Raw genomic sequence first — 15,090 nt, forward strand, 5'->3', positions numbered from 1 at the left:
CCCCCCCCCCCTGTGCGGGGCCACCCCGGCCAGCAGCGACTACGTTGCTAAACAAGGAGACAAGGTGGCGGCCAGAGTGAAGGCCGTGGACGGAGACGAGCAATGGATCCTAGCGGAGGTGGTGAGCTACAACCACGCCACCAACAAGTGAGACACACACACACACACACACACAGAGCTACAACCACGCCACCAACAAGTGAGACACACACACACACACACACACACACACAGAGCTACAACCACGCCACCAACAAGTGAGACACACACACACACACAGAGCTACAACCACGCCACCAACAAGTGAGACACACACACACACACACACACACACACACAGAGCTACAACCACCAAGTGAGACACACACACACACACACACACACACAGAGCTACAACCACGCCACCAACAAGTGAGACACACACACACACACACACACACACAGAGCTACAACCACGCCACCAACAAGTGAGACACACACACACACACACACACACACAGAGCTACAACCACGCCACCAACAAGTGAGACACACACACACACACACACAGAGCTACAACCACGCCACCAACAAGTGAGACACACACACACACACACACACACAGAGCTACAACCACGCCACCAACAAGTGAGACACACACACACACACACACACACACAGAGCTACAACCACGCCACCAACAAGTGAGACACACACACACACACACACACAGAGCTACAACCACGCCACCAACAAGTGAGACACACACACACACACACACACAGAGCTACAACCACGCCACCAACAAGTGAGACACACACACACACACACACACACACAACCACGCCACCAACAAGTGAGACACACACACACACACACACAGAGCTACAACCACGCCACCAACAAGTGAGACACACACACACACACACACACAGAGCTACAACCACGCCACCAACAAGTGAGACACACACACACACACACACACACACAGAGCTACAACCACGCCACCAACAAGTGAGACACACACACACACACACACACACACAGAGCTACAACCACGCCACCAACAAGTGAGACACACACACACACACACACACACAGAGCTACAACCACGCCACCAACAAGTGAGACACACACACACACACACACACAGAGCTACAACCACGCCACCAACAAGTGAGACACACACACACACACACACACACACACAACCACGCCACCAACAAGTGAGACACACACACACACACACACACACACACAGAGCTACAACCACGCCACCAACAAGTGAGACACACACACACACACACACACACACACAGAGCTACAACCACGCCACCAACAAGTGAGACACACACACACACACACACACAGAGCTACAACCACGCCACCAACAAGTGAGACACACACACACACACACACACAGAGCTACAACCACGCCACCAACAAGTGAGACACACACACACACACACACAGAGCTACAACCACGCCACCAACAAGTGAGACACACACACACACACACACACAGAGCTACAACCACGCCACCAACAAGTGAGACACACACACACACACACACACACACAGAGCTACAACCACGCCACCAACAAGTGAGACACACACACACACACACACACACAGAGCTACAACCACGCCACCAACAAGTGAGACACACACACACACACACACACAGAGCTACAACCACGCCACCAACAAGTGAGACACACACACACACACACACACACAGAGCTACAACCACGCCACCAACAAGTGAGACACACACACACACACACACACACACACAGAGCTACAACCACGCCACCAACAAGTGAGACACACACACACACACACACACACACACAGAGCTACAACCACGCCACCAACAAGTGAGACACACACACACACACACACACACAGTCACACACAAGTGAGACACACACACACACACACACACAGAGCTACAACCACGCCACCAACAAGTGAGACACACACACACACACACACACAGAGCTACAACCACGCCACCAACAAGTGAGACACACACACACACACACAGAGCTACAACCACGCCACCAACAAGTGAGACACACACACACACACACACACAGAGCTACAACCACGCCACCAACAAGTGAGACACACACACACACACACACACAGAGCTACAACCACGCCACCAACAAGTGAGACACACACACACACACACACACACAGAGCTACAACCACGCCACCAACAAGTGAGACACACACACACACACACACAGAGCTACAACCACGCCACCAACAAGTGAGACACACACACACACACACACACAGAGCTACAACCACGCCACCAACAAGTGAGACACACACACACACACACACAGAGCTACAACCACACCACCAACAAGTGAGACACACACACACACACACACACAGAGCTACAACCACGCCACCAACAAAGACACACACACACACACACACACACAGAGCTACAACCACGCCACCAACAAGTGAGACACACACTTTACCTCCTGTGACCTCTTTTGTGACCTCTCTATTTCTCTTGTGACCTCTCTTGTTCTCGTGACCTCTCTTGTTCTTGTGACCTCTCTTGTTCTCGTGACCTCTCTTGTGACCTCTCGTGACCTCTCTTGTGACCTCTCTTGTTCTTGTGACCTCTCTTGTTCTCTTGACCTCTCTTGTGACCTCTCTTGTGACCTCTCTTGACCTCTCTTGTGACCTCTCTTGTGACCTCTCTTGTTCTCTTGACCTCTCTTGTTCTTGTGACCTCTCTTGTTCTCGTGACCTCTCTTGTGACCTCTCTTGTTCTTGTGACCTCTCTTGTTCTCGTGACCTCTCTTGTGACCTCTCTTGTTCTTGTGACCTCTCTTGTGACCTCTCTTGTGACCTCTCTTGTTCTCTTGACCTCTCTTGTGACCTCTCTTGTGACCTCTCTTGTTCTCTTGACCTCTCTTGTTCTCGTGACCTCTCTTGTGACCTCTCTTGTTCTCGTGACCTCTCTTGTGACCTCTCTTGTTCTTGTGACCTCTCTTGTTCTCGTGACCTCTCTTGTGACCTCTCTTGTTCTTGTGACCTCTCTTGTGACCTCTCTTGTTCTTGTGACCTCTCTTGTTCTCTTGACCTCTCTTGTGACCTCTCTCGTGACCTCTGCAGGTATGAAGTGGACGACATCGACGAAGAGGGCAAAGAGTGAGTTCCCCACTAATGACACTAATAACTCTTCATGTTCCCCGTAAAGGAAGTCGTTAAGCAGGGCTGGCTTTAGGGGCGGGGCTACACGGTGATTGACAGGTCACTCCTCAGTTCTAATAGGGTCACTTCCTGTTCTCTGGCTGCAAAAAAACAAGATGGCAGTGAACTGGAGGCTTCAAAACGCCCCCAAAACACAGTCGATCTCCAAAATATAATGAAAATAAAATCAGAAACGCATTGTTCCTCGTTCTCGAACATTTTCATGAATACCAAATTTGCCCCGAAAAACTCGTCAGTGAAGTTGAGAAAATCACCAAATCAAAGAGCAGGAGCTGGATGACTGACAGCAGCTCACAGACGGCCTCAGACTGTCTGTGCTTATGAACTAACGACAAGCTCACAGACAGAGTTCAGTCACAGCCGTCACATGACTTGATGGCCTCGTGACGAGAGCTGAGCTCACAAGAGTTGCACTGATCATGTTGTCAGTGTCGTGTTGTCATGTAAACACAACATTTATATTGGTCGTTCATCCAGCTGCTCATTGAAATGTGTTTTCTTGTTCATATTGTGTGTGGTGAACAAATATCTTACTTTTTATATTGCACTTAAATTCTGTGTTCCTGGTCTCATCCATTTGAACGCTGGACCAAAGTGTTTTGATTTCATTCAATTAGAATTAGGCCAAATAAAACGCCTCCGGCTGTAAGTCCAGTCTGGACCGTCGTCATGACGGCGGAGCTCAGAGAGGTCGGTGACCACCGTCCATCCAAATACTAACGTTGTTTATTATAAATAATTTATGTACATATATAATATAGATAACGATTAAATGGATATGCAATGAAAATGAAATCTGGAGATTTAAATAAACTGTGTACAAAGATTTAAATCTGATTATAATTATGATGTAAGTGAAGATAATTTCTGTGTGTGTCTCTCTCTGTGTGTCTCTGTGTGTGTGTGTCTCTGTGTGTGTCTCTGTCTATGTGTGTGTGTGTCTCTCTGTGTGTGTGTGTTTGTGTGTGTGTGTGTCTCTGTGTGTGTGTGTGTAGGAGACACACTCTGAGCCGCAGGAGGATCATCCCTCTCCCCCAGTGGAAGGCGAACCCCGAGACGGACCCGGAGGCTCTGTTCAGTAAGGACCAGCTGGTTCTGGCCCTGTACCCCCAGACCACCTGCTTCTACCGGGCGCTGATCCACACGCCGCCCCACCGGGTGAGACCGTTAGCCTGGTTAGTGACCGTAACCTAGTTAACCTAGCTATGTCACTAATGTGTTGCCCCCCACATCTCCTCCTCCTCCCTCTCCTCCTCCTCCTCCTCTCCTCCCTCTCCCTCTCCTCCTGCTCCTCCTCCTCTCCTCCCTCTCCTTCTCCTCCTCCCTCTCCTCCTCCTCCTTCTCTCCTCCCTCTCCTCCTCTCCTCCTATCCTCCTCCTCCTCTCCCTCTCCTCCTCCTCTCTCCTCCTCCTCCTCCTCCTCCTCTCCTCCTCTCCTCCTCTCCTCTCCTCTTCTCCTCTCCTCCTCCTCCCTCCTCCTCCCTCCTCCTCCTCCTCCTCTCCTCCTCTTCTCCTCTCCTCCTCCTCCTCCTCTCCTCCTCCCCTCCTCCTCTCCTCCTCCTCTCCTCCCGCTCCTCCTCCTCCCTCTCCTCCTGCTCCTCCTCCTCCCTCTCCTCCTGCTCCTCCTCCTCCCTCTCCTCCTGCTCCTCCTCCTCCTCCTCCCCCTCTCCTCCTCCTCCTCCTCCTCTCCTCCCTCTCCTCCTGCTCCTCCTCCCCCCCCTCCCCCCCAGCCTCAGGACGACTACTCGGTGCTGTTCGAGGACACCTCCTACGCCGACGGCTACTCTCCTCCCCTCAACGTGGCTCAGCGCTACGTCGTCGCCTGCAAAGAGAACAAGAAGAAGTGACCTCCTCCAGAGCTCCGCTTTCCTGTTTTTATCTGTGTGCATGAACTGCACGCCGCCATGTTGATGGAGCAGCTACGCCGTTAGCTTAGCGTAGCAGCATCCGGGCGCGTGGTGGATGAAGCTCAGAGGGTTGGAGCGCACCCCGACTCTCAGGAGGAGCGCTTGATTCGCACACCAGCAGCTGCCTCCATGTTTGTGGGCGGAGCCAATAGGATGTTTCTGTTTTTTATTATTATTATTATTATGATGACGTGTTGATGATCCTGTGAAACAACTTTAAAAAGAACTGTGACGAAATGTTTCCATGCTTCATTCCACACACACACTCACAGACACTCACACACATGTGCAGACACTCACACACACACTCACACACATGTGCAGACACTCACACACACACACACATGTGCAGACACACACACATGTGCAGACACACACACACTCACAGACACACACATGTGCAGACACTCACACACACACTCACAGACACACACAGACACACACACACTCACAGACACTCACACACAGACACTCACACACACTCACAGACACTCACACACAGACACTCGCACACACTCACAGACACTCACACACAGACACACACACACTCACAGACACACACACTCACAGACTCACACACACTCACAGACACTCACACACAGACACTCACACACATGTGCAGACACACACACACTCACAGACACTCACACACACTCACAGACACACACACAGACACTCACAGACACTCACACACAGACACTCACACACATGTGCAGACACTCACACACACACTCACAGACACTCACACACAGACACTCAGACACTCACACACAGACACTCACACACACTCACAGACACTCACACACAGACACTCACACACACTCACACACAGACACTCACACACACTCACACACACACAGACACACTCACACACACGTGCAGACACACTCACACACAGTTCATGTCCTCAAATACTCCTTTGAGGTACTTGTATTTTTCTACTTATTTGATCAACTTTGCAGATTAAAATATTTACACAGTTTATAAAATATATTTTATTATAAATTTAACTGAAGCAGTTTATTAAATAAAAGTTGTTCGTTTAAATTTATTTAAATGATTTAAGATTTTTCCTGTAAAAAAACTTAAAGTTTATTATTGTAGTTTTAATTAATATATATTGTATAAATTATCTCGAGAGATAAAATATTAATTGATTATCTAAATATTTTGTATTAATCACAACTTGCTCCTAAATAAAGTAAAGAGTACATATAGATGGATACTTTATTAATCCCGAGGGAAATGTAGGTCATCCAGGAGCTTCTACACTGAACTTAACTCACAAACATACATCCACAAATCACAGTAGAAAAACACATAGGGAGAGCATGTTCACAGGGAGTGGTGTATACAGATATTATACAGATATTACAGTGTGCAAAGTGATATAAATAGTCCAGTCTGTGCAATGGGCTAGTATAGCCAGTAAAAAGAGTAAAAGATGGACAGTGGGATGGAAAAATAAAGAGCTGAGAAGAGGAGGGGAGACAGGTGGACTCATGCAGAGAAGCCCCTCCCCCTCTGCGTGGCGTTGTACAGTCGTGTTGCCCTGGGGACAAAGGCCTTCCTCCGCCTGTCCGAGGAGCATGACGGTGACAGGAGTCGGCCACTGGCATGCTCCTCTGTCCGGTGGAGGGTGCTGGTCGTTGGCCAAGATGGTCAGCAGCCGACTCGATGTCCTTTTCTCCGCCACTGATGTTGGGCAGTCCAGTTCCAGTCCAACAACGGCTCCTTCTAGTCGCCCTGCATCCCTCCTCTTCACGCTGCCTCCCCATCACCACCGCAGAGAAAAGGAGGCAACAACCGACGGAGACACTGAAAGACCTCAGCCTCCTCAGGAAGGAGAGCCGGCTCTGACCCTTCTTATAGATGGCAGTCCAGTTTACTGTCCAGATGAACTCCTCAGTACTTGTAGGTGTTGACCACCTCCACACTGACACCCCGATGGAGGCCGAGACCTCCTAAAGTCCACCACCACGTCCTTGGTGGCGTTCAGCTGCCGGTGGTTCTGCCTCCTCCACTGCACAGAGGTGTCCTCCCCTCCTGACAGCAGAGTCATCAGAGAGCTTGTGGAGGTGAAGTCTGATGTGTTCAGGGGACACAGGTGAGAGTCCCCTGTGGAGCGCCGGGCTGCCAACAGTCTGACGCCTTCAGCCTGAGGGCTCTCCGTCAGGTCGTCAGTGACCTGGATCCCATCTGCACTTGTCCCTCAGTGGGAGGGGCCGGATGGCGTCACTGGAGAAGTCAAAGAACATGACTCTCACAGCACCGCTCCCCTTGTCCAGATGAGAGGGAGCCCTGTGCAGCAGGTAGACGATGGCCTCTTCCTGCAGCGGGTCACGTGATGGCGGACCTGAGGTCTGAGGCCGTGAAGCAGCAGTCGCTCCATGGTCAGGAGTGCAGTGTGTGACCCCTTCAATGTCCAGACAGAAGCTCAGGTGGTCAGCAGTGTGTGACCCCTTCAATGTCCAGACAGAAGCTCAGGTGGTCAGCAGTGTGTGACCCCTTCAATGTCCAGACAGAAGCTCAGGTGGTCAGCAGTGTGTGACCCCTTCAATGTCCAGACAGAAGCTCAGGTGGTCAGCAGTGTGTGACCCCTTCAATGTCCAGACAGAAGCTCAGGTGGTCAGCAGTGTGTGACCCCTTCAATGTCCTCTCCAGAGTCCTGCAGCACCCCAGTGGAGGCGTGTCCTGAAGGCGCGTGGCGGTTGGCTCTCTTGGTGTGTGTTTGGGTCGTAGGAGCAGCAGCTGGTGGGGGGCTCTCCCTCGGGGAGGACGTGGTGTGGCTCTGTTAGCATCACGTTAGCATCCATGAGCTCAACTGTCCTTCTGGTTGAGACACAAACTGGTGAAAAGCAGCAGAGTTCAGGTTTCATGGTTAAAGTCCCCGAATGACAATGAAGGCCTCAGGATGTTGAGTTTGGAGCCCAGCGATGACGGAGGAGATGGTGTCACACGCCACTTCCACCGGAGCTCGTATATAGTACACAGATAGTACACATATAGTACACAGATAGTACACAGAAAGTACACAGATAGTACACAGTAATATGAGTAGAGTACAAGTACCTCAGACCTCAGAGTACTTTCCACCACCACTAAATACAGTTATATAGCCTTGCACTGTCATTTCCCACAGTTCATGAACGCATCACGAGACAACGAAACGTGACTCATTATGTCCCACATTCCATGAAGGCAACACTAAAGACCAGTTAGGGAATCTTTATGTCCCACAGTACATGAAGGTAACACTGGACAACCGAAAGTGACTAAATATGTCCCACAGTCCCTGAAGGCAACACGAAACAACCAAAAGTTACACATTATTTCCCACAGTGCCTGAAGGCAGCAGCTGCTCGCGCAGAGAGAAATAAACATGGCGGACTCGGTGAGTGTTCAAACGGATCTGCCGCTTCTCCCGGATAAAGAAACAGTTAGTCGGTGAATTACGTGATTAAAATAACGTGTCGTTGCCGTGGTAACGGCTGCTTCCGGCGGGGAGTGGCTGTGGAGACGTGCAGCGGCAGAAACATATTTTAAACTATTAGCATCTTTCATAAAAAAAACGCTAGCTAGTACTTCAAAATAAAAGTCGTTCATTTACGCTAACAGGAAGTACTTTGAAAATAAAAGCCCGGAGTTGTATTTCGGTTATCAAAGATTATAGTTCTAACTTCCGGTTGCATTTTTTGTAAAAAAACAAAAAAACTCCTCGTGACACGACGGTGATAATTAAACTACCAACGTTACCGCGTGCTACTTAATATTTATTACTTAATAATCCAACACGTCATGACGTCATGGTGTTGTTATTGTTTGTTGACATAGTAGATATGTGTGTTAAACTTCATGGTCATTTTATATTTATATGCATACCTGCAAACTTGTCACCTTTCGGTGAAATTCACCGTTTTGAACTCAAAATAGGGCATCCACGTGAATCGTGGAGATCCGAAGAGTTTTTGTTTTGGGGGGGGGGGGGTCACCTGGCCCGCTGCCGTTGAGATGCAGTGAGACGCGGAGAAAAGTGTGAAGTGGTGCTCTTCGCAATAGAACATCTTTGATGGACGTGTCGCGTCTCGGCCAATCAGCGTCAAGATGTCCACAGCGTTTGGGGGTTCAGGTTAGCTTGAATGTTAGCCCGCTACATCTGCTGCTGTCCCGCTGCACGGTGTAGCGATGCTAACAAAGTACCGTACGTTAAACACGATGTGATTTAGCATATTTTTAGTATCGATACTTCATTAAGAGAGCGATCAGAGCGCACGCGCTGCTCCGTGTCGAGCTGTCTGCGCAGCGCTAACAGCGAGAGAAGAGGCGGAGCTTAGAGACTTCGGCTTAAAAAATACAAAGATGCCAGAAGTGAAATGTTTCAGTCTGTAAAGTTGTGTAACTCTCCAGCTGCTCATCCTGATGAACTGTGGATCATCTGGTCAGAGACTAACGGCCTCATAGTGTATAATCAATGCTATGATGGAACCATGTAGTTTCATTCATATCTGGCTGTATTAATACTCATATTACTGTCATTTGTTAAGTGTTGAAAAAGTTGGTAAAAAGTGAACCATACAGATGTTTTATTTATTACTATTATAGATAAATATACCAGTCTCGTATTTATGGTACCATATTGTTTTTATCTTATTGTATTGAATTCTGGTATCGGGTATCATGATATTTATGGCAGGTATGTAATATGTATAGCAGTTATAATATGAGTATCGTGACAAACAGGTAGAGACAGAACAGATTCAGGGAGAAGTCCATGAGGACTGGTCAGGAAAAAAAAGGAAGTTGGTTCATGAATGACTTTAACCATATTATATATAATGACAATGTATATTTGTTATTACTATCATTATAGGGCTGAGTCAGAGCGGAGGACCTTTTGTTCTTAAACTGTTTATTATCATTATTTAGATTTGTGGTCAGAACAATAATATGACTAGTTGTGGTTCTAAAAGCTTTGAGGCTTCAAACAACGTGGATGTGGTGACAACAAAACAAAAAGTCACCTGCACCCCCCCCCCCCCGTTGTCACCTTTTTCACCCCTCATGAGTTTGCAGGTATGTATATGTGTGTGTGTGTGTGTGTGTGTATGTGTGTTTTAGTTTGACAACACAGATAAATAATATCAGAGCAGGAAGAGGCAGAAAACCTTTTATAATATTAAAAATACGATAACATAAAGAGCACGATATGACATTCATAAGTTATGTATAACAATTATGATGACAAAGTATTTTAGTAAAATAAAAACATGTTCTACTGGAGGATAACTCTTTATTTACTGTGATGGTTAACGATAAACAGTGTTACCTGAACGCACCACCTGTGTGCTCCAGGTGTGTGACGGTGAGCAGGTGAAGCCCCCCCCCAAACGCAGACGCATCCTGGACGCGTCGGCCGTGGTGTCGGTGCCGGTCTACTCCAACAAGGTAACGTCTCCGCGCCTCCGGGAGCTGCGCCTCCGGGAGTCGGTCTTGAGGTTGTGGCTCTCGTCCTCAGGTGAGCAGCAGCCTGCGCCTGCAGCCGATGGCGTCCGTGTTCACCGGCCACGACAACTCAGGTAGAGCAACCGCAGGTGAGGCGTTCAGGGAGCATCCGGAGGCTTTACGGCGCCGTGTTTGTGTCCCCAGACGACGGCTTGTGGTCGAGGTTTTCTTCTCGAGTCCCGGCGCCGAACGCCGTGGAGCTCAGCGACTCCGAGGAGGACGACGCAGAACCGAAGAACACGGAGAACGTGGAGCGGTGAGTTAGAGAACGTAGAACTAGAAAAAACCTTTGCTCTTAAATAAAAATTTGCTATAAAAAAAAAATCGCTCTAAAAGAAAATAGAAAACTGCTCTCAATGAAAATAATTCAGTCTAAAAAACAACAACTTCACTCTAAGAAAAAAAATCATAAAAACAACAACAAAAAATTCTAAAAAAAGCTTCGCTCTCAAAAAAAAAAGCTTCACTCTAAATAAAAAGCTTCACTCTATAAAAAAAAATGATATATATGTTACGTCCCGCCTCCCTACTCTGCGGTAGTGGCTCTTGAGGGAGACGCCACATGAAATAAAATAAGAAAACGCGAAGCACCTTACAGCGAACAAAAAGCTTTATTCGCGTAATCAAACAATGTCACTGGAGAACGGGTAAAAGAAACAAAAAGACGGAGGGGACTTGGACCAGCCACTCCAGCGGCCGTCGAACCCAGAGTCTTCCTCCGCTGCCCAACACACCACAGAACCTAACGGGCCCAACAAAGACACGAAAACAACCTATGTAACACGTCCTCCAGGAAACCCAACCAAAAGGCACAAGCGCCTCGGCACCGCGGACCCCTCCCCAGTAATGAACCCTCTCTTCTCCTTCAGTCTCCTCCTTTACACTCGGCTGATTGGCAACGGTGAACACCCGCGCCAAGCTCGGCTGAGTGTCAACTAGGAACACCTGGAGAAGGCGGAGCCAGAGGCGGGCCAAGTGCACCTGCCCAGCAGAGAAAACAAGAGGACAACAAGAAGGGGGGGAGTACGTAACAATATACTATAATAAAAATGTTGCACTCATCAAATAAGAATTTGCTCTCAATAAAAAAGAAATTCGGTCTTTAACCCTTGTGTTGCCTTCGGGTCATTTTGACCCGAATCAATATTACACCCTCCCCCCGCTTTAGGATTAATTTGACCCCATTCAATGTTTAATGTCGGTGTTCTTTCGGTAGTCAACAAACAAACATAAAGTGCCTCACACTTAAACTTGGAAAACAATATTAATTCTAATAATTTTCTGGAGGTTTTAATTGCTGGCGTCAAATTGAACCCAAAGGGTAAAATATGTTAGTAAATATAAAGGTAACAGGAGGGTGAAACATTGAATCGGGTCAAAATGACCCAAAGGCGGGGGGAGGGTGTAATATTGATTCGGGTCAAAATGACCCTAAGGCAACACAAGGGTTAAAAAAAACCTTCGCTCTAAAAAAAAGAATGTTGCTAGAAATAAATAAATACAAATTTGCTGGAAAATAAACTTCACTCTCTAAAAAGCCCCGTTGCTTTCAAAACAAATTGTCTAAAAAAAGTAAAAAAAATTGCTCTAAAAATATTAAATACTTTGCTCTCAATAAAAAAGTTTTTGTAAAAATAAAAAAAACCTTCACTCTAAAAAAAGAACATTTGCAAGAAATAAATAAATACAAATTTGCTAGAAAAAAAACATTCACTCTCTAAAAAAACCTGTCAATAATTTCGCTCTAAAAAAATAATTCGCTCTAAAAATATAAAAAACTTTGCTCTCAATAAATAAAATGTTGTCAAAAAAAAAAACCTTCACTTTAAGAAAAGAAATGCTAAAAACAACAACAACAAATTCTAAAAAAACCTTCACTCTCTGTCTCAATAAAAAAGAAATTGGTCCAAAAAAAATGTCGCTCTAAAAATATAAAAAACGTTGCTCTCAATTAAAAAATTCTGTCAAAAAAAAAAAGGTCAAAGAAAAAAAGACTTCGACCTAAAAAGAAAATTGCAGAAATAAACATACGCAAAATCTGCTCTCATCAAACAAAAATGTTTTTGCTCCCAAATAAAAAAAAAAGCTCTCTAAAAAACACGTGGCTCTCAAAAGAAGGTTCTCCTGATGAACAGAACCGGGTTCTCTGCTTCAGAACCGAGTCCTGCTGCCCCTCTCCACCGGAGAGCCCAGAGCAGAAGCAGTCGAGACAAGTCCAGAGGAAGCTCAGGTACACACACACACACACACACACACCCATAGACACACACACACACACACAGTGTGTGTGTGTGTGTCCTCAGTGAGGCCGACAGGAAGCTGCGGGCGGTGAACTCCTTCCTGTCTCCTGAGCGTCCGGACAGGAAGTCCTTCCAGGACGACGATGACGAAGATGACGATGACGACGTGAACCCCTCTGGCCTCCGGCGGTCCCCCTACAGCTCGGCGCTCCGGGAGATCCCCCTAAAGATCCGCTGCCGGACCGACGTCCACAAGATCCTGGTTCAGTCGGTACGGCGGAGCGGCGAGACGGCGGTGAGGGCGCCGCCCGCTTGTTTACTGACGGCTGTGTGTGTGTGTTTGTGTGTGTGTGTGTGTGTGTTTGTGTGTTTGCAGTCGACGCCTCTGAGTGACGTGTTGACCCAGCTGTCCGTCGTCCTCGCCGTGCCGCCTCCTCGCCTCCTGCTGCTCAGGAAGGAGGAGGAGCTCCCGTTGGGCGCCACCGTCGGCGAGCTCGGCCTCGGCATCGCCGACATCCTCGGTGGGTCACGTGACCGTCTCGGCGAGCGCCGCGCCGCCCCGATCGATGTTGCGTAACAACGCTCCTTTCTCTCCCGTGCAGAGTGCGTTGTCATGGCGGCGGAGGACGACCGCGGCGTCACCGTGAGACTGCAGAGCAAAGACCGGGCCGCCGCCCAGGAGTTCACCCTGCAGCGGGTCTGTAGCTCCTCCCCCTCATCATGTTGCTACTCCCCCTTAGTCTGTAGCTCCTCCCCCTCAGCATGTTTTCAGCATTGGGACTCGAACCTGTGACCTCACGACCTGTGTGTCTCTCTCTGTGTCTGTGTGTGTGTGTATGTCTGTGTGTGTGTGTATGTCTCTGTGTGTGTATGTCTCTGTGTGTGTGTGTGTGTGTGTGTGTATGTCTCTGTGTGTGTGTGTATGTCTCTGTGTGTATGTCTCTGTGTGTGTGTGTGTGTGTATGTCTCTGTGTGTGTGTGTATGTCTCTGTGTGTCTCTCTCTGTGTCTGTGTGTGTGTATGTCTCTGTGTGTGTGTGTATGTCTCTGTGTATGTCTCTGTGTGTGTGTGTATGTCTCTGTGTGTGTGTGTGTGTCTCTGTGTGTATGTCTCTGTGTGTGTGTGTATGTCTCTGTGTGTGTGTGTGTGTGTCTGTGTGTCTCTGTCTGTCTCTGTGTGTGTGTATGTCTCTGTGTCTCTCTCTGTGTGTGTGTATGTCTCTGTGTGTGTATGTCTCTGTGTGTATGTCTCTGTGTGTCTCTCTCTGTGTCTGTGTGTGTGTGTATGTCTCTGTGTGTGTGTGTATGTCTCTGTGTGTATGTCTCTGTGTGTGTGTGTGTGTGTGTGTATGTCTCTGTGTGTGTGTATGTCTCTGTGTGTCTGTGTGTGTGTGTGTCTCTGTGTGTGTGTGTATGTCTCTGTGTGTATGTCTCTGTGTGTGTGTGTGTGTGTGTGTATGTCTCTGTGTGTGTGTGTATGTCTCTGTGTGTGTATGTCTCTGTGTGTGTGTGTATGTCTCTGTGTGTATGTCTCTGTGTGTGTGTGTGTGTGTATGTCTCTGTGTGTGTGTGTATGTCTCTGTGTGTCTCTCTCTGTGTCTGTGTGTGTGTATGTCTCTGTGTGTGTGTGTATGTCTCTGTGTGTATGTCTCTGTGTGTGTGTGTGTGTGTGTATGTCTCTGTGTGTGTGTGTATGTCTCTGTGTGTCTCTCTCTGTGTCTGTGTGTCTCTCTCTGTGTCTGTGTGTGTGTGTATGTCTCTGTGTGTGTTCCAGGACTGTCCTCTGGGCTCCATCTTCTCTCTCTATCTCTCCCCCCTCCCCCCCGCCGCCCAGAAGAAGGTGCGCTTCCTGTTCGATGGCGGCCGCGTGGCGCCCGGTCAGACGCCGGCGCAGCTGGAGCTGGAGGACGGCGACATCATCGAAGTCTGGCTTTAGGTTGCTAGGTCACCAGCGAGTTACGTTAACATGACATCATGTTTCAGAACATTCATATTTGTACAATTGTAAACTTATTTAACTCTACTTTGTACTTTTTCTTTTTTCACTCCTGGAAATAATAAAAATTAGTTGCAATTTCTCTCTCTGCTTTAATTTTAACTATTCTGTATTTTTTAATTTTTTATTTACAGTGTGTAGATTTTATAAACTGAACTTTTAAAATCTGAAGTGTAAATAAAACTCGTAATAAATGTATTTATTATTTAAGTATAAAGT

At 47.8% G+C, this 15,090-nt stretch overlaps 2 protein-coding genes across 6 annotated transcripts in view; both read left to right on the forward strand.

Moving 5' to 3' along the window:
- The window catches only part of sgf29 (SAGA complex associated factor 29), an 8,348-nt gene extending 2,977 nt beyond the window's left edge, over positions 1-5,371 (forward strand). The window contains exons 7-10 of the mRNA XM_056406967.1: positions 1-147; positions 3,130-3,165; positions 4,224-4,386; positions 4,958-5,371. Coding sequence (XP_056262942.1) covers positions 1-147; positions 3,130-3,165; positions 4,224-4,386; positions 4,958-5,074 — 463 coding nt within the window. The 3' untranslated portion in view covers positions 5,075-5,371. The remainder of the gene's footprint in view (positions 148-3,129; positions 3,166-4,223; positions 4,387-4,957) is intronic.
- A 3,051-nt stretch (positions 5,372-8,422) lies between these two features.
- On the forward strand, positions 8,423-14,953 carry nfatc2ip (nuclear factor of activated T cells 2 interacting protein). 5 transcript variants are annotated; one of them, XM_056407101.1, is made up of 9 exons: positions 8,423-8,528; positions 10,487-10,579; positions 10,650-10,710; positions 10,781-10,892; positions 12,723-12,866; positions 12,940-13,147; positions 13,253-13,397; positions 13,479-13,573; positions 14,650-14,953. In XM_056407101.1, the coding sequence occupies exons 1-9, from the start codon at positions 8,517-8,519 to the stop codon at positions 14,809-14,811; spliced, it is 1,032 nt and encodes a 343-aa protein (XP_056263076.1). In that variant the 5' UTR covers positions 8,423-8,516; the 3' UTR covers positions 14,812-14,953. The 5 variants fall into 5 exon arrangements, with proteins under 5 accessions (XP_056263076.1, XP_056263075.1, XP_056263073.1 ...); XM_056407100.1 differs by having other exon boundaries at positions 8,502-8,573; XM_056407098.1 differs by lacking the exon at positions 8,423-8,528 and adding an exon at positions 9,189-9,263.
- Positions 14,954-15,090: the final 137 nt, after the last annotated feature.

Source organism: Pseudoliparis swirei, chromosome 23, assembly GCF_029220125.1.
Source record: "Pseudoliparis swirei isolate HS2019 ecotype Mariana Trench chromosome 23, NWPU_hadal_v1, whole genome shotgun sequence".
Taxonomy (NCBI): domain Eukaryota; kingdom Metazoa; phylum Chordata; class Actinopteri; order Perciformes; family Liparidae; genus Pseudoliparis; species Pseudoliparis swirei.

Excerpts from the sequence above, each read along its gene's own strand:
- nfatc2ip (XM_056407096.1), top strand. The coding sequence starts at position 10,082 with ATGACTAGTTGTGGTTCTAAAAGCTTTGAGGCTTCAAACAACGTGGAT. Across the intron at positions 10,580-10,649 it reads TGCCGGTCTACTCCAACAAG|GTGAGCAGCAGCCTGCGCCT; the intron begins GTAACGTCTCCG and ends TCTCGTCCTCAG. Across the intron at positions 13,148-13,252 it reads ACAAGATCCTGGTTCAGTCG|TCGACGCCTCTGAGTGACGT; the intron begins GTACGGCGGAGC and ends GTGTGTTTGCAG.